At 42.3% G+C, this 14,865-nt stretch overlaps 3 protein-coding genes across 4 annotated transcripts in view; 2 read left to right on the forward strand and 1 right to left on the reverse strand.

Moving 5' to 3' along the window:
- The first annotated feature begins 400 nt into the window (after positions 1–400).
- Positions 401–6,974, forward strand: abraxas1 (abraxas 1, BRCA1 A complex subunit). The gene is made up of 9 exons (XM_083638935.1): positions 401–486; positions 1,602–1,692; positions 1,805–1,841; positions 2,722–2,788; positions 3,267–3,463; positions 4,807–4,926; positions 5,018–5,102; positions 5,186–5,297; positions 6,488–6,974. The coding sequence occupies exons 1-9, from the start codon at positions 406–408 to the stop codon at positions 6,814–6,816; spliced, it is 1,119 nt and encodes a 372-aa protein (XP_083495061.1). The 5' UTR covers positions 401–405; the 3' UTR covers positions 6,817–6,974.
- A 208-nt stretch (positions 6,975–7,182) lies between these two features.
- mrps18c (mitochondrial ribosomal protein S18C) lies at positions 7,183–10,373 on the reverse strand. The gene is made up of 6 exons (XM_083638936.1): positions 10,293–10,373; positions 10,077–10,129; positions 9,901–9,990; positions 9,762–9,819; positions 8,258–8,317; positions 7,183–7,318 (listed from the first exon to the last, which is right to left on the reverse strand). The coding sequence occupies exons 1-6, from the start codon at positions 10,351–10,353 to the stop codon at positions 7,242–7,244; spliced, it is 399 nt and encodes a 132-aa protein (XP_083495062.1). The 5' UTR covers positions 10,354–10,373; the 3' UTR covers positions 7,183–7,241.
- An 897-nt stretch (positions 10,374–11,270) lies between these two features.
- helq (helicase, POLQ like) overlaps positions 11,271–14,865 on the forward strand; it is a gene marked incomplete at its 5' end in the record, with an annotated part of 19,973 nt that continues 16,378 nt past the window's right edge. The window contains 4 exons of one of the 2 annotated variants that reach the window (XM_083639041.1): positions 11,271–11,465; positions 11,546–12,200; positions 13,047–13,225; positions 13,364–13,564. In XM_083639041.1, coding sequence (XP_083495167.1) covers positions 11,271–11,465; positions 11,546–12,200; positions 13,047–13,225; positions 13,364–13,564 — 1,230 coding nt within the window. Of the gene's footprint in view, positions 11,466–11,545; positions 12,201–13,046; positions 13,226–13,363; positions 13,565–14,865 lie in introns of those variants that run through there. The other variant, XM_083639042.1, reaches the window with a different exon arrangement.

The raw sequence follows: 14,865 nt of genomic DNA on the forward strand, positions 1-14,865 counted from the left end.
CACTGCTTCGTGGTCACTTCCCAAAGAGGCTGCGCAGTAAAAGCGCAGACAGACTGAATGCGTTTATATCGCGCTTCAGGCATGAATGAATGAATGAATGTTTATTTCGAACATTAACATAAAAGACAATATAAAAAATAATAAGTATAATAATAATACACAATACATTAAAAACATTTTAAAACAAAAAAAGGAAAACACATAATAATGTAGGCTACAATATTAATCATAGTTGCAATAAAAATAACAGTATTTGTTCGAAAAGGAAATTAAGCCTCTGCTTATCTGGTCCTACCCCTATTTAATTCCAAAATAAACTTAAATCAGGTCTCTGTCAACATTCTATTTTATTACTTTTCATATTTTCTCTCGCTCCAGAGTCCAGTCCAGTGCGTCTCAACAAACATGGCGGAGCGGAGCGTTCGCATGTCTGGGATTGTTCTTGCTTCATTAATGTTTCAGCATGTTAACAGCGACTCAGACGCGGTGAGGATTGGAAGTCTTTCTTTACATCTAAACTCAGCAATGTAACGCTACACATAAGGTTGATCAGTTGTCCCCAGGCACCAGTTAACGTACTAACGTTAGATACTAACATGTTTCCCGCCCGGGTGAGGAAAGCAGGAAGCGTCCTTGCAGTTTGTTTTGACAACTTTTAAGCAAGTTAGCGTGACAGTTAGGATTTCAACTTCTGACTTGAAACATGATGTGTTTGGTTTTAAGTCAAAAACACAACAAGTCTGCCACTACTACTGTTAATTTCCATAACTGTTTAAGATATCGCGCGAATTTAAAGTTGCACTGGCACACATAGCCCGGCGTGAAACACAACTAAAGATAATTTGAGTCTAGCCTACTGTTGAATTCGGCATATCTTTTAAATCAAACGTCAACTTGTAGCAGGCTTGATTCACACGCACAGTGCCGTCCACAACCGTATTGGGCGGACATTGTCAGATTAATTTGAATGGAGTTTGGTGTGATTTTATAGAGGGAATAACGTTAACGTTGCATGGAATCTTCAGTATATAAATGGGAGCTAGGGCTCTGTTTCTCTGTCTGAGCCTAGTAGTAGGAATTGAGTGCCTGGTAAAATAAATAAACATTAGAAAATGAATACTACACTCCACACACATGTATTAAGATTGTTGAATGCAAAAGCATAAACACAAATAATCTTACTGTGTTACTAAAGTTATATGTGAATGTTTCATCATCAAAACAGACAATATTTGTGAATACAAGTTTTGTTTTCATTTTTTTAAATCAATAAGTTTTCACCTAACGTTAGTTACAATGATTTCCCTCCACATGAGATTGTCAAGGCATGTATTTACTTGTCTTTTGAGTCTGACAACAGTCAGTCTATTGAACCCATAGCTATCTGGAAAAGGACCACATATCAAAAGCCATTGCTGGTCAAAAACTGGTTCTAATGTTAATAGATATATTTTCTTATTAAATATGAATCAATATAATGATATATAGTGATGCATTTAATTGTTTTTATCATTGCTGCTAAGGAAAGAACACTTTTTGAAATGAGTGATCTACCCTAGAACATGAATAAAACAAAACAATTCCATCTACTGGCTTTGCAGGAAGGTCTCATTCTCGGCGAGTTCAAATTTGAAGAGAATATTACCATCAATGACTCTCAAGCGGATCACATTGATATTGAGGAAGTATATAGTAAGTTGCACTATTCTTAATCTTGTTCTCTCTCGCTCTCTCTCTCTCACACACACACACACACACACACACACACAGATTGCCACATAACATGTCTTGATTTCTTTTCCAGGTATCCAAAAACACATAACCAGCCATAAACAGAATAAGTAAGTACTGCACAGCAGATCAAACATGCATATTGAGACTCAGAGGAGTCATTTGCATTGTAGGAAGGAATCACACGTCACTATCACAATTTCATCTGAACTTAGATCAATCATTAATACCACAAATACTTTTATTGCCAGGGATTTGCTTAATCCCCAAACGCACTGGGAGCATCAGACGCTCGCGTTTTGAAGTCCACCCATTATTTTTAAACGGCCGAACACGCACCAAGAGCGTTCTGACGCGCCTCAAACTGCCTCCGAACCTGTTTCGATTTTGTAGCGTCAAATGAGGTTCCAGCAGTGACCAAAGCGCTCTGAGCCCCCACCCCCCCCCCCCCCCCTCCCTCTCTGCCCACTTCCATCCCTGTCTGTCTCGCTGCTCCTCAAACAAATCTCACGGCAGTTTAATACAGCAACCATGTACCGTAAATACGCTACACTATAGCAAGACTACAAAGTGAGAAGAATGTTCTAAACACATTGGCTAGCAAAATATAGCCTATCCCTGGATGTCCTGATGAGATTAGATTGGTGTCCCGCAGCGCTGCCTTTTTTTCTCCCCCTCTGCACAGCAGACAGGTAGGATGATCCAACAGCCTCTGAATGACAGCGGCTCAAAACGACAGTATAACAACATTTTTTTCATCGGCCATTGTGCCTGCCCAGTGCCTACATATAAATTAGTGGGTTTTCCCCCAAAATACTGATGGTTCTGTCATTCTGTGGTGTATACCTTTCAGATCTGATGCTTGCAGTGCACTATAGGGGCAGAAATTGTTTCGCTCCCTGTGCGTTTTGGGCTTAAGTGTTGCTGACACTAGTTATTGCACCAGCAATCATTCGATTATTAATGTCTTATTCTTTCATCTCCCTGTAGCTTTTATAATGGAGTAGGAGAGGTCAACCAGGATGTAATAAAGGAGATGTTGGCAGACAATAAGCAGGTGAGTCAGTGGAACCGTCTCTAAATAACACCAAACTTAATACAGTAACAGGGTCCAAAAAGTTCACAATGGAGTTGTAATTTGGTATTTATTATACAGGTCCTTGAAATCCATGAAAGTTTGTCAATTTGAGAAGAGAAAAAGTTTTTGAAAATAGACATAAATAGACATGGGTCATTGAAATGCTTGAATTTATATATTTTGTGCAAGAATAGAAATTAAATTTCTTTTGATATTTGCTTTTACTTAACATTAGTGCATAGGGTTAACACAGCACAGTGGAGAAGTGTTCACACTTTCAAGCCTCTCATTTTAATTGTCGTCTGTGAGCTGCTGTAAGTCCTGCTAGTTCTCATGATAAAAAAAATCTCTGTTGCAACAGATCTTTAAGAAGGTGTGAGAACCCTGTTTATAAAACCACCAACTGTCTCAAATTCAAAACTTTATATTGGTTGTTTTGTTTTGTTCAACTTTGGAGGAGAGTGTGATTGGTTGGTACAGACAGCGCAGGAACACCGATCAGCAAATTACGTTTAGAGAGAAGGTCGTCCACGAGAACCTGAAGGGGGCACTGTCCAATCCACACATGGTCTTTCTGCTGCTGACACCCAGCCAATTGACGTCAACAGGCTCCACTCACAGGACGGACTACGCTGCCTTCATCTCACACAGCAGGTCAGAACACTGTGAGACTCATGTTTTCCACACAGATGAGGGTTAAATGAACACGTATACGTTTGGTCTGTTTGTTAACTTCCCTGTTCAATGATGATCACGCACACCAAAAGGTTTGGGCAATATCCAGAATACTGCCCCCCCAAAATATCACAGTATACAATATGATCAGGTTTTTGATTATTTTTTTACCCAATTTTTACAATGGACATTTGGCATTAATTTGCTGATTCCTGATTAACCGTATTTTTTTCCCTTACTACCCTACCACTAGTAGATTAGTAGCCACTAGCCGCTGTCCTCGACCAAAGATTGTCTTAGTCGACTAAGATAGTGAATGTGATTAAGTGAGTAGTCGTTGCACGTCCTTAGGGTTAGTAATACACCTGCCAAGTGTGAAATAGATCGGACGAACGGAAAGATATGCTCACACACAGATTCCTTGCTTTGTAGTTTGATGGCGTCAAAATTAACCACAAGACACAGCTCCTCAATGGAGTTTGAGTGTCTTTTCTTCTTCCTGTGACTAACCGACTAATGAAAACTTGGTCGACTAAGACTCTTCTCGACTAATAGGGGGCAGCCCTACCACTAGTAGAGTTTCAAAGCTTTTACAATTGTGATCCAAGCAACAGATGGTGCCGTGTGTGTGTGTTGGCCCAAGCCTAGTGTTCATCTAAGACTAACCACAATAAATGTATTTTTGTAAATACAAATAATTTTTATTAGGGTTATGGCTGCAGTCTCAACATCTCTAAATTGCATGTATAATGTTAATACATTTGCAATATCAGTGTTTGTGAAAGAGCTGTTGCACACCTTAAAAACTTTAGAAGACAAATAGGGAAACAACGTTTCGGTGCTAGACCTTCATCAGGTTTTAAAAGACTGACTCATGTCAGTGAGGTATATATACAGGCTGGCCACACCCTGAAAATTGCTCAGGTGAGCTTGATTAGGGAACAGTGAGTGGGTGTGGCTAGATGAAACATTATAGCCTACATACAGCCAACAACAACAACAACAATAATTAACAATAAATAGATAACCTTTTCAGAGTATACATGTAGAAAATAAAAAAATATATATATAATCCCAAATCCGTGGCAGACCAAAACAGAGCGCGGGCCAAACTTGGCCCGTGGGCCCCAAATTGGTCAGCACTGTTCTAGACCATAGAAACGAAGTGTAGATATGTCATGTCTCATATCATTAAAATGGACCGAAACAGGATCATTTCTGTCAATATCAGCGTTTACCATCTTGTAGTCACTAGCAGACCTCAGCATTCACGCTCTCTTTGCTCTGATATTGATGTACCTGCTGTTTCTTCTTCTGAGCAGACGGTTCGTTAACGTTCCCATCTTGGTGAACAACCTGGGTCTGCTGGAGCAGCTGTCTTACTGGAAGGTCTCCGCAGCGTGTTCAGCAGCGGGCTACACCCTCACCATGAAGAAACACGGGTACTACTCTGCAAGGCCACGGGAGACGCCATGTTTGTATTTGTGCGTTTTGCGCCTATAACTGAGAATGTCTCTTCCTGTGTTGCTCCAGGTGTAAATTTTTCAACGCAAGCGGGTCAGTGAGAGAAGTCATTGAAGTTGACAAAATGAACGATTCCCTACAGTCTGAGCTGCAGGTGAGGAATGGAGGGCGGTGTCCCAGGTTGTCCCGGGCTCGGCAGGCTGTCGGTTGACTCTTGGCTCTTGTTTTTCCACGCAGGAAGCATGCGGCGCTGTGGAGGAGAGCGAGCGGCGGGTGGAGAGGCTGCTGGCCGAGGTTTCAGCTCTCAGGAAGAGAGTCCGGGAGAAGAGACTGCACAAACTGGGAGGAGGTATGCATTACCCCAGCCTGGTCACCAACAACAGTGTTGGGCAAGTTACTTTCAAAATGTAATATACTACATATTACTAGTTACTTTCATTTGAAAGTAATAAGTTACTTTACAATATTACTGTCTGTGTAGAGTAACTGGTTACTTATTACACTACTTTTGCATTACGTTCACCCAAATAACTGCAGTAGCAGAATGACATCGCCGCCCCGGAACCATCCCAAAAAGGAATTTATACCGTCTAAAGTCAATGTAAACCATCCAAAATTCTAAATGTTATCTTTTTCCTTTGTTATTCTCAACTATAGTGGTTATTTGCATAAAAACACACATTTTGATTAGGAAATCATATCTTTATTTAAATATGTGCTTTGATTAAAGAAAATGTAACTCAATTTGTAGCTTGTGTTACTTGACAAAGTAACTGGTATAATATTACTGAAATCCTATTGTAATAAGTTATATTACTAGTTACTGCTAAAAGTAATATATTACATGTCATATATTACTTTTGTAATGAGTTACCCCCAACACTGGTCACCAGAATAACATGTCAGCATTGCACTTTTCGGCAATCACGGATACGTAGAATATCACGTTTCTGAAGCAGAAATACGTTGCATACCATGTTTGTAGATATGTGTATATCAACATTCTACACGTCAGTCTATTGAAATAGCACGGTGGCCAGTAAGGGTGTTGTGTTCAGGGTGGATGGAGGGAGTAAACACTTTTCACACTAAAAGAGCCGTGTTCGATCCCCAGTCATGATCACAACCTTTCCAAAGTCGACATTTCAACCGTGAGTCACATTTAATGTGTTTGTTATTTAAGGCTAACCCAAATCCTAACCAAGTTGGTTTACTTGCCTAAACTGAACCAACGTTGTTAGTTTTATTGCATTTAGCATTGGAAAGGCAGCGAGGTTTTCAAATTAACTGCCATTTTGTTTCAAAAATGTCAAATGCCATGTTTTAGAATCTGACATGTTTCAGATTTACGTTGAGATTGTACAGATCTGTGAATTGCAGAAACGCGTACAATGCCGACATTTAACATGTATCTAGTAATTGGGTTGATGACCATCGCGTGTAGGATTTTCCCTAAATACGTCCCTGAATGAACAAGAAAAAACCTTTGGACAAATTTCCATGTTTCCCCTGAGTGTGTCATCTGGTCTCTCCCCACAGACACGGACGCCTTCCCGCTCGAGCCCAAGAGGAACCTGCAGCTCCAGGAGGTCCTTATGTTCGTTTGCTCGCCTCTCTTTCAGACGCAGATTTTAACCCTCGGGGCGGTCCCCGTGCCGGAGCAGAATTTAACCCTGAGGGCGGTCCCCGCGCCGAAGCAGAATTTAACCCTCGGGGCGGTCCCTGTGCTGGAGGGCTCCCGCAGCACCGACCATGCCGCCGCCAGGTCGTCCCATCCAGACGAGGCAGCGCAGCCTGCCAGAAGCCTCTCTCGTAAAAGGCTGAATAAAACGCAGCCAAGTGGGGATAAGAAACGGCAAAAATTCTGATCTTGCAACATTTAGTCTAGGTGTAATTCTTATTCAATAAATTGTTTGGGGGACATTGAAAGTGGAGACACAGGAAAGACTGGAGAGGGGGGTATGACTTATATTTATATGTAAATAAATGAATAAAATCTCATTCAATTGGAAGGCTGCAACTAATGATTATTTTTTATAGTTGGTCAATGTGACAAACATTTATGTCAGGAACACTGGTCCCGAATGCTTCTGTTGTCTTTTTTTAATGTGTGATGTGGATTTTAAATAAATGTCACAGTATTTGCTTGATCTTTGCTCATTATACAAACACAATTCAACTTGCCCTTAAGGCCAAGGAAATGCACAATTTGAACCGTAATCAAATTCAGAATTGTGAGACTTTAATGGACACATTAATACACATTCCACACAGTATGTATAACATTGATGCACTAATCCAATTGTCTGATACCACAGATGTTGGGATCCTTCATAAACTGCGGATGCTTGTGGGTCACTGGCATGAAACCTGGGTGGGAAGGTGGAAACTTATTAGAACTTCAGTATAAAAAGACTTATCTGAATGGAAAGTTATTAGAACTACTACTGTATACAACATTCCCTATTTTTCCTCTTACATTATTCTAATTGGCCCAAATGCATAGCTTGGCAATATTGTCACCAGTGGTGGAAATGTCCAGATGTCACTGTGAGGCCAATAGATGTTCCAAGTGTTTTAGGGTGGGTTTTTCATTTAAGTAATGCACACTTTAATTTAATTAATTTCGAATGCACCTTAATTTATTTCAGCCCCGAGTCTATTCTTCCTCAATTTTAGCATGGGCATTTAATTGTCTCAAGTTATTGTGTGTCCTCTAAGATGATTTCTAAGCTGATCATCCATTTAGATTGTGAGGGATGAAAAGGAAGTTTAAAAAAAGGACGATCTGAAATGCTTTCATGATAAAGATGAATGTATGGAAGGAAGGTACTACCCATATTTATAAACACCCGCACCCAGTAAAACCGTTGCTTTCCTTTATTAGCTCCTTCCTTTAGCTGTGTGCACTAGGATCATGTCAAAATAAAGGAAATCAATGGTTCAATTTATACTTTGCTGAAACTTCCTGTCATGGAGTGATCCAGCACCGGAGTGAATTCAATCCAGACTTTTTGGGGGAGGGAGCACATTGGTTCTTGAAAACTACCATATTTATGAATTCTGATCACAGAGTTCAGCCTGTTAACATTTCCAATGACCGGTTGTCTTCCTTCTATTGGTCCTACTGCACACTATTGTTGTGTAAACACTTTATTCAAATGGTCATATACTTATATACATGAGACTCAAGAAGACTCGTGACACCGTTAGTAGCTCCCAATAATTTTTGTTAACTAAACAAAAATATTGGGAGCTACCTTACAGATGCCACTTGGTATGGCTCTATCGGAAATATAATAGACTTACCCATTGCGTGAGCTTTCTTAATAGCTTTGGAGACGTCCTTCTGTTTTCTACCACACAAGCCTGGAAAACAAAACACAGGTCTACTGTACATCAATTTGCCTAGGCACAAAATGTTGGGGTGGGTATTGAGAACCGTAACAGTTTTTAGAACCGGTAAATTGTCCAATTACCCTGAATCGTATGCCTCTGTCCGAGGTTATCAATGCCAGCATGTTTTTCTGACAGTTGCTAATTTAAAAAACTCGTCATGTTAAACTATACATTGACGTCATGGCGTCAATGTATAGGACGAATCAGCGTGACGTCACTTGCCACCCAGAAATGCGGAACCCCGCGGCAGTTAATATGAGTTGTGCCAAACAAACGTTAATATCTCAAAAACTATACATCACTTCGCTTATATTTTGACATTCTGAGTGAGAGCAGAAGTAGCTCGAGTTCAATATATATGCATGTCATGTTAAAGTTGTGTGAACTGTCGCAGTTTTTAAGATGTACACAGAGTTAACTGGCTAGAGTCAGACACTCGCGCCACTTGTGCTCCATAGGGTTCCATTGCCGTTGCCACCCAGTGACGCGGTTTGTTTACCAAAATGCTGCTCGGCTGATCCCTCGTATAGAGACAGTCCGCATGTCTGGGAACGCCCACAAAATGTTAAACGGCTGGCGCGCGAGTGGGGTAAAACCGCCCATATATCTCATGGGCTGACTCACCAAAAGACGGTGCTGTGGCTCTAAACTACAGGTTTGGGGGTTCTAGAGCAGAACACAAGACGTCTGCTCAGATGTGCGTTTACTGCGGTGGTTAAATCCCCGATCGTGTCTGCCTGGGCTGGGCTATCAGCTAAATTCTAACTTTGCTGAATGGATAGAACGGGGGTTTTTACCCCACCCTGACCACGCCCCCAGCCGGGCTGAGCCAGCTAAACCAGCGTCTATGACGAGACGTGGCCTCAACCTATAGTATGAGTCATGGCGGAGAGTAAGAAGTTATCCAAAGCAGTGATACTCAACCCGAGGCTCTAGAGCCACATGCGTCTCCTTTATGGGTAGTTGTGGCTCTCTTAAGTCCTACTTAAATTAAAAAAAAAAAAATCTAAATAATGAAAGGGACTTTTTTAGCTGTAGCTCTTGCAATGATTATTATTTTTTGGTCAATGTGGCTCCTAAGGAAGGCAAGGTTGCGGGCCACATGCCACTGGTCCAAAGCATCGCTTGATTTCATGAAGAAAGGTGACAACAGTGCTACTTGTAACAAATGATCATTTCGAGGGTTGAAAACAATATGTTGAAACATGGTATATCCTTTTAAGAAAAGGAGCATAGTAATTTATTTTAACATGCTGAAAATCTGTGGAGGCCTACTGTTTCTCCCCCACAGAAAATTGATGGGGAATCGATAACGAATCGGACCGATAAGCAGAATCCATAATGGCATTGGTATCAATAAAATCAATTCCCATCCCTCATCAGGTAGGCATCCACCTGTCCTGCTGCTCCTCACCTGTTATGTGGCGGCCATATATCCTGCCTGTGTGAGGGGATACGAACTGCGACAGCAACTGGAACCAAAAAAGGTAAAGATACTATAACTACTTATCATCTGATAGTGACGCATACATTCAAGTCAGTGTTAGATTCACCTGAGTATTTTTGAAATCCACTGTGACACCGGCACTGCAGAGAATGCATCCCTTCTGTGGTTCCTTGAATGGATTGTCCATCTTCACAGGCTTATGGATGAAGAATATATCATTGGGCTTTGTGCTTCATGTAATGTCATGTCAACAGTCATGTAACAATGTATGAAAATGCTTACCAAGTCATCTTTTGGTTGGGTTACATTTGAGGTGGCTGATAGACTCCTTAAACCTGTGAAGTAGACCAGGGTTAATTAAAGTACTTTGAATGCTAGCTAGCGTTAGCAACATTCTCTGTAGCTATGATGACACACATCACTTTAGTATAAATCTGGCTATAATTAGCTAATACCTTGTAAAATCGATCACATGTTAAAGCATAATTGCAGTCTTACTTGTATTTCCATACAGCGAAACAACACGTTTTATTGTTTGCACTCCTCTCAGAGCCAGCATTTTGACCTGACTGACAGAGTACAGGATGTTGTCCGACAACAACAAAGTCCCGGTGTTTGGCCGGGACTGAGTTCCTATTACTCGTAGTTATTTGTTCATGGTAAATAATTATAAGCGAAATTAATATAAAGAATGTAGATGAAAATAAATATTTTATGTGCAATTTTATAGCTATTAAAATGATGATGTTAATGTAGATTTACATCTAATGTTATTCGGACAGAATTATATGTTACCATCTACAAAGATGAGAGAGTTGAAAAGAGAACGCCTCCCCTCCACGGTTGTCCCCTTCACCGGAAGTCTGTTTTAAATATCAGACCTTAGTTTGTTTTTTAGCCCAACTCGAAACAACGATTTAGCGAAGCGAAGTTTGTTTCAGCCGACGCTGTTTTCTCCTATCAATTAATACGGGCACAACGAACACTACTTACTGACTTCCCGTCGAAACAGAACAGCGTTCTACGTAAACCGAAAACGGAAGTGAGGGCATGTTCTTCTCTTGCTACATTAGCAGATGTTTACACTTTTCAAACGTGTCCCGTCCGTCTACCATCTAGGCGACATCATTCTACTACTATGATCTAACTAACTACTGTAGCTATTCTGTTAATTTTGTTTGGCTGAAGCCTCAGGCTTGTATTCACGGATATAACTATTTATTTAGCTATATTTTTCGCTTTGATTGTTTCAGCTTGACAGCTCAGCTACGTTGTGACCAGCTGTGGTCAACATAGCAAGCTAAGCTAACCGCCTGGGTTATCTTTATTTTGCACTTGAACAATATTTTTGTAATTAGCATAGATATATCTATGCTAACAAAAATATGTAATTTCGTAGCGATATGTGGTCCGTTGCACCACCACTGTTAACGTTAGCCTGCTGTTTGTTTGGACGTTAGCTTAGCCTGGACAATAATGAATGCTGACAAGCAAGCAATTAATAGAAGAGTGTCGTCAAGGAAGAGGACAAGGGACACTCTTTTTAAAAGTCACTTGACACCTGCCAAAAAAAGAGGAGATAACGTTAAGGTTACATCATCAGGGCAATGTCCTGACAGCACAGAGAAGCGGGTGTTCACCAGTGCCATGGGTGACACAAAAGCTCCTGAGGTATGTTGTGCTGCCAGTATTGATCATTGGACTTATGTTTTAACTGCAGAACTGCCAGTTAACTCTCCTGCTTTTCTTAGTATTGTAGTGACAACGAAGATTTGTTTGGGGACTACGACAGCATCCTGGGTGACAGCTCTTTCCTGGCTAAACTGGAATACGCAGAGCAGGATGGCCTCCACTGTGCAGCCGACACTGCCCCTGTGGGTCAGCCGCATGCTGACTTCACATCGTTGCGATCATCGAAAGACGACCTCTTGAAACAGGCCTGTGATGACCTTACTGACTCCATCCTGGACGACGTCAGAGACGAATCCCTGAAGGAATTGAAGTTGCCAGCCTCGCAGCGTGAATTTCAAGAGCAGGTTCTTGAAATTGCAAAGAGGAACAAACTGCTAGAAGGGGACAAAACCTCTACACCTTTTAGACACACTAACGGGACCATCAAGGAGGAAAGTGAACGGGCCTTTGGAAGTAAAAGGGCCAGTTCTCCTAAAGCGAAGAGACGCGTGACCGACCAGGTGAAGAGAGCTCTGGTGTCTAATGCGGCAGCTCCGTCCAGTGTGTCGCGCACTGTGGTGCTGAAGGAGGCTGTGGTCAGTGAGGAGATCAGCTTTGCCATGCAGGCCATGGAGACTGTATCTGCAGACACAACAGACCTCGGCCCTTTCTTTGGGCTTCCCACCAAAGTGAAGGACCTGATATGCAAACTGAAAGGAATCAAGCGCTTATACGGTGATTTAGTCTTCGGCTGTGTTTGTTTCTATGAACTCACCCACCAGATTCTAGGGATGCACCGTATTGGATTTTTCTGCCGATATGTTCCAACTCTTTTGGCCGAGGTCGATACCTGCTCACATTTCCCCCCGCCTAATTTCAGAGACCATCAAGTCTCTCCTCTAGTGGAAAATGACACGTATGCCTACTTATCGTGACGGCCCACTGGCAGACGCAGACGCAATGCTTTTCAAAATGTACACATTCACTGGGCACAATAAGAAAACAACTTCAACTTAGGCTATGTAAAACATGCTATACTTTTTATTTATCTAACTTCTTTCAACAAAACTATAAGATTAATTTATTAATTCATTAATTTATTCAGGCTCAGTGTGGTTACCACTGTTGCCTCACAGCAAGAAGGTCCCGGGTTCAAACCCCGGTCTGTCCCAGGTCCTTTCTATGTGGAGTTTGCATGTTCTCCCCGTGTTCATGTGGGTTTCCTCCGGGTGCTCCGGATTCCTCCCACCATCAAAAGACATGTATGCTAGGGTTAATACTCCTCCTGTCAGTGTGTGTGAGGCACTGGCAATTCTAACTGGAGTTCCAAGGGACAGCAGTTGAAAATTAACCATCTGGCTAACACTGGCACATTTACAGCAATGTTCATTAATGTGCATTGTCCCACAAATAAATGAAATCAAAAATTAAATTCAAGCATTTATTATGACGTGCCGATATCACCGTGCATCCCTACCAGATTCTTTAAATCTTTAGTAATGAAGACAGCATAACTGAAGATATATGGCATGCTAGCTAAACCACAGCTATATCTGATGATCATTGTATGCAATTTGTCAGATTGGCAGGAGACCTGTCTGAACCTGGACTGTGTTCAGGAGAGGAGGAATCTGATCTACTCCCTGCCCACCAGTGGAGGGAAGACTCTTGTTGCAGAGATCCTCATCCTCAGAGAGCTGCTGTGCAGGAAGAAAGACTCTCTTTTCATCTTACCATACGTCGCATTGGTGCAGGAGAAGGTACCGGTGGGCTTAATGATAATAACCAGGCCTTGCAAAAGAAACTGACACTTGTCTTAATAAAGAAGGCCAGTAGGTGGTAGCATTATTCTTTGCATGGTTAGTTTGTTAGTTTCAGCTCTCCTCATGTATCTGCAGGTGCGTGGGTTAGCCAGCTTTGGCCTGGAGCTGGACTTCATGGTGGAGGAGTACGCTGGCAGCAAGGGCAGATTCCCTCCGGTGAAGAGAAGAAACAGAAGATCCCTCTACATTGCTACAATAGAGAAGGCCCACAGCCTGGTCAACTCTCTGATAGAGACTGACAGGCTGGGCAACCTGGGACTGGTGGTCGTCGATGAGGTATGAGGTTGTATATTACGTGCATTACAAGAGTATTGGGGGCCATTGTAGGTGAAATGTGGTTTTTTTCTGCAGCTGAAGGGGGGGCACGGTTCCCACGGGTTGTTAAAAACCTTGAAAGTTTGAATTTGAAAAACGCAAATAAAAGTATTAAACGTTTTGGAAAATAGACATGAGTCATTGAAAGTGCTTGAATTTATGTTTTTTCCTGCATAGAGAATTACATTAAATTTAAAATTAGCTCCGCCTACAGATTTCGGCAAGTGAAAACAAAATATTTGTCTATTGCCACGTTCGCAGTCCGTGGTCAAGAGAAGGCTTTTTGGAGTGATTCATTCATTCATTCATTCATTCATTCATTCAGTCTTCTTCTCCTTCTAATGGCTTTCCGGCAGACCGGATGCCTTGCGGCACATTGCTGCCTCTCACAGTTGGGGAGTATTCTTATTTTTTATCCCATTTTTATCCCCCATTAGTGCTAATTTAATTTATTTATCCTGGTTGCCGCTCCACCCTCTGCGGATCTGGGGAGAGCCGAAACTGGCTCCATGCTTCCTCCGAGACATGGGCAGTTAGCCAGCCGCTTCTTTTCGCCTGACAGGGGAAGCTTCACCGGCAGGACATAGCACGTGGGAGGTTCACGCTATTCCAACCAGTTCCCCTCCCTCTGAACAGGCGCCCCTAACGGCCAGAGGAGGAACCACATTAGCAACCAGGATATTGCATGTTTTGGTGAAGGGGGTTCCTATATGAAGGAAACCCCCGGGAGGCACGGGGAGAACATGCAAACTCCACACAGAAGGGCCCTTTTGACGACCCAACCCGGGCGGTGGGCACTCGAGGACATGCGGACAGGCACGCACTCCTTCAGCGTTCACAGCGTCCCAGGTGGGAATCGAACCCAGGACCTTCGAGCTCTGAGGCGACAGCGCTTACCACTGCACCACCGTACCCCCCTAAGGGAGTATTCTTCTTCTTCTCACCCGGCCCAATTGTCTTGAGTTTGCGCAAACACATCCCTCAGTGTTTTAACTAGATCCATGTTAAGGTACATCCATCTCATCCAGGGACCTCTTAGCAGTGCCAAGCACCATCTCAGTCCTCTCCGTCTTCCCACTCAAACCAGATCCCACATCATAACCACGGCAATGAAGGCCAGGAATTGTTTCTTGTCCATGCAGATCACATTACTCTGACTAGTTCCGTCCTTTTTCTTCTCCGGCTCCTTATGTACTTCCACCCTTCGTTTCTTTCCCCTTAGCAGCCTCAGCATACGATAACCCCCATTCTTCTCTGATCAT

This window comes from Poromitra crassiceps (genome assembly GCF_964638095.1).
Source record: "Poromitra crassiceps genome assembly, chromosome: 6".
Classification (NCBI taxonomy): Eukaryota; Metazoa; Chordata; class Actinopteri; order Beryciformes; family Melamphaidae; genus Poromitra; species Poromitra crassiceps.